This window comes from Conger conger, chromosome 6 (genome assembly GCF_963514075.1).
Source record: "Conger conger chromosome 6, fConCon1.1, whole genome shotgun sequence".
Taxonomy (NCBI): Eukaryota; Metazoa; Chordata; class Actinopteri; order Anguilliformes; family Congridae; genus Conger; species Conger conger.
The window spans coordinates 3,138,344-3,145,843 of record NC_083765.1 but is presented as its reverse complement, the minus strand read 5'-3'; the positions used below and the strand labels follow the sequence as shown (position 1 = coordinate 3,145,843).

At 49.8% G+C, this 7,500-nt stretch overlaps 2 protein-coding genes across 4 annotated transcripts in view; one reads left to right on the top strand and one right to left on the bottom strand.

Moving 5' to 3' along the window:
- Positions 1-2,096, top strand: part of LOC133130279 (WD40 repeat-containing protein SMU1-like) — a 14,655-nt gene extending 12,559 nt beyond the window's left edge. For all 3 annotated transcript variants that reach the window (XM_061244745.1, XM_061244746.1, XM_061244747.1), the window contains exons 10-12: positions 61-219; positions 480-632; positions 1,266-2,096. In XM_061244745.1, coding sequence (XP_061100729.1) covers positions 61-219; positions 480-632; positions 1,266-1,364 — 411 coding nt within the window. In that variant the 3' untranslated portion in view covers positions 1,365-2,096. The remainder of the gene's footprint in view (positions 1-60; positions 220-479; positions 633-1,265) is intronic.
- Positions 2,097-5,354: 3,258 nt separating this feature from the next.
- The window catches only part of LOC133130286 (dnaJ homolog subfamily A member 1-like), a 7,497-nt gene continuing 5,351 nt past the window's right edge, over positions 5,355-7,500 (bottom strand). Inside the window, exons 7-8 of the mRNA XM_061244756.1 lie at positions 7,046-7,146; positions 5,355-6,555 (exon numbers count right to left, since the gene is read on the bottom strand). Of these exons, the coding sequence (XP_061100740.1) occupies positions 6,331-6,555; positions 7,046-7,146 (326 nt within the window). The 3' untranslated portion in view covers positions 5,355-6,330. The remainder of the gene's footprint in view (positions 6,556-7,045; positions 7,147-7,500) is intronic.

Sequence of the window (7,500 nt, the reverse complement as noted above, 5' to 3'; positions counted from 1 at the left end):
TTAGCCACTATGCTATGAAGTGGCTCTGGGGCTGGTGAAGTGTGCGCGCTCCTCTCTCAGATCTGGAACGTGAAGACGGCGGAGTGCAGCGCCACGCTGCCGGTGTCGGCCGGAGGGGACGTGGCGGTGAACAGCGTGGCGCTCCTGCCCCAGAGCCCCGAGCGCTTCCTGGTGTGCAGCCGCTCCAACACCGCGGTCGTCATGAACGCGCGCGGCCAGGTGAGCCCCGCCCACGCCGCACAGGCTCAGCGTGTGATTGGACGGCTCAGCGTGTGATTGGACGGCGCAGCGTGTGATTGGACGGCGCAGCGTGTGATTGGATGGCGCAGCGTGTGATTGGACGGCTCAGCGTGTGATTGGACGGCGCAGCGTGTGATTGGACGGCGCAGCGTGTGATTGGACAGCGCAGCGTGTGATTGGACGGCGCAGCGTGTGATTGGACGGCGCAGCGCGTGAGTGTGTGTGGTCTCTCTCCGCAGGTCGTGTGCCGTTTCAGCTCGGACAAGAGAGAGGGCGGGGCCTTTGTGTGCTGTGTGCTGTCCCCGCGGGGGGCGTGGCTGTACTGCGTGGGGGAGGACTCTGTGCTGTACTGCTTCAGCACCTCCACCTGCAAACTGGAGAGGACCCTGAGGGTACGTGTGACCCTGTCATAAACCGCTCCCCTCTCCCCTAACCCCCTCCCCTCTGCCCTAAACCCGTCCCCTCTCCCCTAAACCCCACCCCTCTCCCCTAACCCCCTCCCCTCTGCCCTAAACCTCTGCCCTAAACCCCATCCCTGTCATAAACCCCTCCCCTCTCCCCTAAACCTCTGCCCTAAACCCCATCTCTGTCATAAACCCCTCCCCTCTCCCCTAACCCCCTCCCCTCTGCACTGAGCCCCTCCCCTCTGCCCTAAACCCCTCCCCTCTCCCCTAAACCTCTGCCCTAAACCCCATCTCTGTCATAAACCCCTCCCGTCTCCCCTAACCCCCTCCCCTCTGCCCTAAACCTCTGCCCTAAACCCCATCCCTGTCATAAACCCCTCCCCTCTCCCCTAAACCCCTCCCCTCTGCCCTAAACCCCAGCCCTATATCATAAACCACTCCTCAGCTTCAGCTTACATTAACCACAGACCTCACTTTCGGCAGACAGCAGCCTCCCTATGTGGAGAAACAGCATTGGAAATCTGCTGGGGGAACCCATGGCTCAGTGCCCAACTCATTTCCCAGTTTTGGGCCTACAAACTGTCGCACTCTGACCCCTGACCCGCCTCCCCCCCCCCGCAGGTGCACGAGAGAGACGTGATTGGCATCGCCCATCACCCGCACCAGAACCTCATCACCACCTACAGTGCGGACGGTCTGCTCAAACTCTGGAGGCCCTAGACCCCGCCCCTTTCCCTCGCCCGCTCCCCATTGGCTGCCCCGGCCGATTGCTCGCTGGCGCGGAAAACCGTTGCACAGCCGCAGAGGGGGGAAAGTCCAGGGGTCAGTGCGTGTGTGTGTGTGTGCATGTGTGGGCGTGTGTGTGTGTGTTTCTGCAAATGTGTGCATGTACATTCTGTGCCTCGGGAATCAAAATGTGGTCCTGGCTTCCAGTTGTAAAAAAGAAGCATGACATTTATTTAATAATGCATAATAAAACACAGGTCTATGGCATATTTAGCCTGAGTGTCTTAACTGAATTTGTTTTTTTTTTTTTTCAAATGTATATATATTAATTTAATTATTTATTTGACTGTGTTTTAAGTTATTTGTCCGTTTAGTTTTGAATCTGAATTATTCTTTTATTTTGTACCACTTTTCCCTTTCTAAGTTGAGTTGTTTTTGTGTGTACACAGTGTGTCTGCAGGGTTAGCATGTGTGTCACTGTTTCAGTATTATACTCTCTGACCACTTTATTAGGCATACAGTAGATGTACTTTTTGACGTATTGGTCTTCACCTGCAGCCTGTCCACTCAAAGTTATGATGTGTTGTGTGTTCAGAGATGCTCTTCTGCACACCACTGTTGTAATGTGTGGTTATTTGCGTTACTGTCACCTTCCTGTCAGCTTTGACCAGTCTGGCCCTTCTCCTCTGACCTCTCTCATTAACAAAGCGTTTTACGCCCACAGAACTGCCACTGGATGTTTTTTGCTTTTTGCACCACTCACTCAAGAGACTGTTGTATGTGGAAAATCCCAGTTATGGAGAGGCTCAAACCGCCCTGTCTGGCACCAACAATCAGTCAAAGTGACTCGGATCACATTTCGAATTCAACATGTTTGAACCGAACAGTAAGGCATGGTTCCCACTTGAATACAGCTTATATTTTTATTAAAATCATACTTCACTTACATCAATGACTGAAGACTTTCAGTCATGAAATTCATGACTAAGCCTCTGAACTGTCGAATAAATTCTGCCTCTCTTGGAGGGCGATGGAAGATAAAAATGTGTTTATTATAAAACACGTTAAAATGTGTTTATTATAAAACGTTAGAATGGCAGCTCATTTTGGCTGGGAGCCCTCGTCAGGGCAGTACGGCAAGAGACGGAGTCGGTGATTCACAAACACGCCCGCAGGAGCACTCAAAGTCAACCAGTCGGGTAGCTAGTGTCAATGACGCACACGCATCCCTTTCAGCTGCAAGGAAGATGAGTGCAGTCCATGTAATTATGCAACAATTAAAATAGACTATGATATAATCTCAACAGGACACGAGAAACCAAATTAAAATAAAGTGACAAAGAGAAGCGTGCCATATAAGAAATGTTTAAGACTAAATGGTAAATGGTTGGCATTTATATAGCGCCAAAGCACTGGACATTTTACATTTACAGTTACATTTTAGTCATTTGGCAGACGCTTTTAATCCAAAGCGACTCACAAGTGCATAGGTTCTTCCACAAGTGAAAGCATCACATCCAGAACTAGGAAAATACACATGAAATGCTGTTCTAACCATATAGACATCATAAGTGCAATTTTTTTTTTTTTTTTGGGGTTAGACAAGAGGGATTGGGATATCAGAAAGGGGGGGCAGGGGAAATCAGGAGGGAGGACTAAGGTAGAGTTTGAAAATGTGTGTTTTTAGTCTGCGTCTAAATAGGGGGAGGGATTCTGCTGTCCTGACAGTGGTAGGCAAGTCATTCCACCACTGAGGAACCAGAACGGAAAACAGGCGCGCCAGGTGCCCGTAGAGAGGGAACCATAAGGCGACCAGAGCTGGCAGACCGGAGTGGTCTAGCTGGGGAGTAGGGAGTGATCAAGGATTGTATGTAAGGTGGGGCAGTCCCCTTAGCAGCCTGAAATGCCAACACTAGGGCCTTGAATCGGATGCGTGCGGCAATAGGAAGCCAGTGGAGGCCAATGAGAAGCGGGGCGACATGAGCCGACCTGGGCTGATTGGTGATCAGGCGGGCTGCAGCATTCTGGACCAGCTGGAGGGGCTTGATGGCACCTGCTGGGAGACTGTACAATTGATGCTTCTCATTCACATTCACATTCACATTCACATACACACACACACACACACACACACACACACTCCAACGGCGATTGGCTGCCATGCAAGGCACCAAGCAGCTGGTCGGGAGGATTAGGGGTCTGGCTCAGGTTCACTGTGGCACAGCCAGGGTGGGACTGAACTGGCAACCCTCCAACTGCCAGGCTACTCTTATCAGTTCAGCCACCGTCGCTAAACTTCTCTAATAATGGCGTGACTGGTTTTCATTATCAGCACACAATACAGAAATACATTAAATCAATACAGTTATCAATACAATAAAGGAGCAATAAAGTCTTCCAGTGGGACCCATTTCTGTTCAAAAGCGGTGAAGCGCTTGACTTGGTCTGACAAAAACGATGCTTCACTTTCCCACCAGCAGGGGGAGACAGACACAAGTGGACAAGCGAGCCATGCCGTCACGCGATTGGTTCTGATCTGAGGGTTTGCACTGAACTCCAGACGTGGGACAGGCAGGTGCAGTCCTGGAGTGACGATGTGTATGCAGGATGTTTCTGCCACCGGTTTGCTTGGCTCAATCAGGACTTTCATATTTATATTCGTCTGGGTACTGTAATTGTATGCGTTGGTATGGTGGTTAGAGACTTGGCCTATCTATCTTGTGTGCACGACATATGTTCATGGACGACATATGTTCATGGCCTTACAACCTATCATACATTAATTTTACCTCACGTGTTCAGTTGTTTGTTGTATGACCTTGAAAGGCACCGTTTTGTACGTCGCTTTGGATAAAAGCTTCAGCTAAATAAAATGCAACGTAGATTCTGAATCGGTTCACGATCTGCGCATCTGTGAAGTGTGACTGCGCTCTACAGGCGAGTTTGAAATTGCACGCATTTTGGAGATCGAAAAAACAGACCTCGTGGGGAAAACCAGGGATGGGAAACGGATTGAAACTTTAAGGTGGGAGGAGCCATGCACACACTTACGTGGGCCAATCATACACAGTGTTTTGCTGAGGAGAGTAAACTGTCTGCATTTGATTTTATTCGCAGGGTTCATTAATCCACCCAACCACAGGGAAAGCACAACTTCCTAAACTATAAAGCAGGGGTCACCAACCTTGCTCCAGGAGACCTACCTGGACGTTTTCACTTATAACCCTAATTTGGCACACCTGAACCTACTAATAAGCAGCTAAATGAGATCTGAAGCGGTAGAATGAGGCATGCTTTGTTTGGGTGGGTTCACGCACACACACACGCACACGCACACGCGCACGACTGGCTGCAATGCAGGTTTAACTCCAGTCCAGACTATAAACCACTTGCTACTAGGTGGAGTAGAATTAGAAACATGCAACTAAAACGATCAGTAAGCTACATGGATTAAGTAATTATAAGGTTACTGCATTTTGAACATTGGTTCATTTTTCTGTTCTTTACACACTGGAGTTAAATATTCGAGACGACCCACACATTTGCAAAACTTGTAAACCCCTTAATTTTGTAAAAAAAAAAAAAGAAAAAAAAAAAAGGCATTTGCTTTTGAGTAGGACGTGAATGTCTTTAATGCAAAGGGCATCAGTACAATATGGCCATGGTTTGTTCTGAGTGACATCATGGAATACTATGAATTCATCCAGTCACCTGTGCAGGTCTCACAGGGTTGCTGCGGTTAGATTGAACTGGTCAAATCTCGAGTCCAGTTTTAAGACTGGAACCAATCCGTTTGTTCACTGCAGTGCGTTTGGTTTAGAAGAGTCTCATCTTTTTGCGATTGGAGCTCGGGAAAAGCAAATCAAATGTATTATTATTATTATTATTATTATCATTATTATTATTATTAGCCATGTGGTCGTGACATGAGCTGGCTCCACACCCTCCATCAGATCTTTTTCACAAAACAGGACATCGTGGGGATGGCGTTGTACGGTACTCAAATTTAATTAGAAATACATACAAACACACACGAGGGAGATAAATGCCCCACTAACAACCGATCCAAGACGTTCAACATGGCGTACATCACATAAGCAGTTTGGTGCAGACTCCAGCCACCGAAATATGTCTGCTCAAAGTCTTGAGGTGGAGAAAGTTCACACAGACGTGGCCAGCAGCTCGGTCCCCCTACCGCCCCCCCCCCCTCCGAGTGGAACCCAGGTGCAAGCACGGAACCGCACAGCCCCCCTAAAGTTCTGGAACACAGGTGAGCGCATTGGAATCCCACAGCCCCCAGAGTTCTGGAACACGGGTGAGCGCATTGGAATCCCACAGCCCCCAGAGTTCTGGAACACGGGTGTGCGCATTGGAATCCCACAGCCCCCAGAGTTCTGGAACACGGGTGCGCGCATTGGAATCCCACAGCCCCCAGAGTTCTGGAACACGGGTGTGCGCATTGGAATCCCACAGCCCCCAGAGTTCTGGAACAGGTGCAAGAAGGCAAGGCGGCGATAGACAGGTGCATTAAGGCTTCAGAGCGGAGACGTTCATGAGGTAAAAAGCAGAGATTTCCTTTCTTTTTTTATTTCTTTTTTTATGGTGATTTGGCATTGGGGGGTGAATTATATTCATAAACTACTCCACATTCCCAGAAGAGCACAGTTAGATAAGGGACACATGCTGCAGTTCTCAGGCAAACAGGATAAACACTGAACTGGATTCACCTGCTTGTTCAGTCAGTGCGTTCAGTCAGTGCGTACACTACTCTCCGCTTACAGGCCACACGGGTCAGCTGTGGTAACCAATCGGAGCTCTGCATTTTAAAATACCAACTCATTCACCCAATCAGAACAAAGCAGGGGGAACCCCCCCGTCTTCCTAAGATTTATATTTAGTAGATTTAGTTACAGCTCCTTCTGGGCAGCAGAGGGCAGCACGCCGGGGCGTGGGCGCGGCTCTAGGAGGTGTGGCACTGCACGCCGCTGGCCGAGTGGCAGTCCTGCTCCTCGGGGCGGGAGAAGCGGCGGTGGTCGCGCGCCGGGTCGTACTCCTCCAGGTCGGCGTAGATGTAGAGGTCGTCCTCCATGGCCTCGGGGTCGTCCGGCTGCTCCGCCCGCGGGAGGAAGTGCTCCAGCTCCTTCAGCCGCGGAGTCGGCAGGAAGTTCTCCCGCGGGAACACCACCTGCGCCGGGACACGTCAGCTCATTACAGCGACACTGACCATCAGGCCCTAAACGCCATCTCTGCGGCGGGATGAGCATCTGGCTTTTAATGTTTTGAAGGATTGTTAGTTGGCAAAAAAAAAAAAAAAACAACGGCTCAAGTTTCAGAGAACAGAAAACGGGAGCGGTTAGCCCTGCTGGGAGTGTTCTAGAACGCAGTTTGCACAGAGCTGTGAGTGTTCTAGAACGCAGCTAGCCTAGAACAGCGAGTGTTCTAGAACACAGTTTGCACAGCGCTGCGAGTGTTCTAGAACGCAGCTAGCCTAGAACAGCGAGTGTTCTAGAACACAGTTTGCACATAGATGTGAGCGTTCTAGAACACGGTTTGCACAGAGCTGCGAGTGTTCTAGAACGCAGCTAGCCTAGAACAGCGAGTGTTCTAGAACGTAGTTGGCAGAGAGCAGGGAGTGTTCTAGAGCGGTGGCCACGGCGCACACGCGTGTCACTCACAGAGAACTTGATGATGAGGCGCCCCTTCTCGAACGGCCGTCTGTACATGGGCATTCCCTCGCTCAGAACACACTTCTTGTCACCTGGTCTGATGAGCTCGCCTGAGCAGGGATTAGAGAACGCATGAGCACACGCAAACGTACGCAAACACACTGCCATCACGCTCCCGTCTAAAAATGGTTTAAGATGGCAACAAAAGTTTTTTTTTTTTTGTTTAAGGTGGATAAAGAACACCGTCTAAGACAGAGGTCACCAACCCAGGTCCTGGAGAGCTACTGAATCTGTTAGAGCAGATGATTACACAGCTAACTCACCTCACCTGGTTACCTGGGTCTCAACAGGGTGCTGATTTTAAGGTGAAAACAAAAACCAGCAGACCCAGTAGCTCTCCAGGACCAGGGTTGGTGACCTCTGGTCTAGGGACATATAGTTAATATTTAATTGAGAGGTGCACC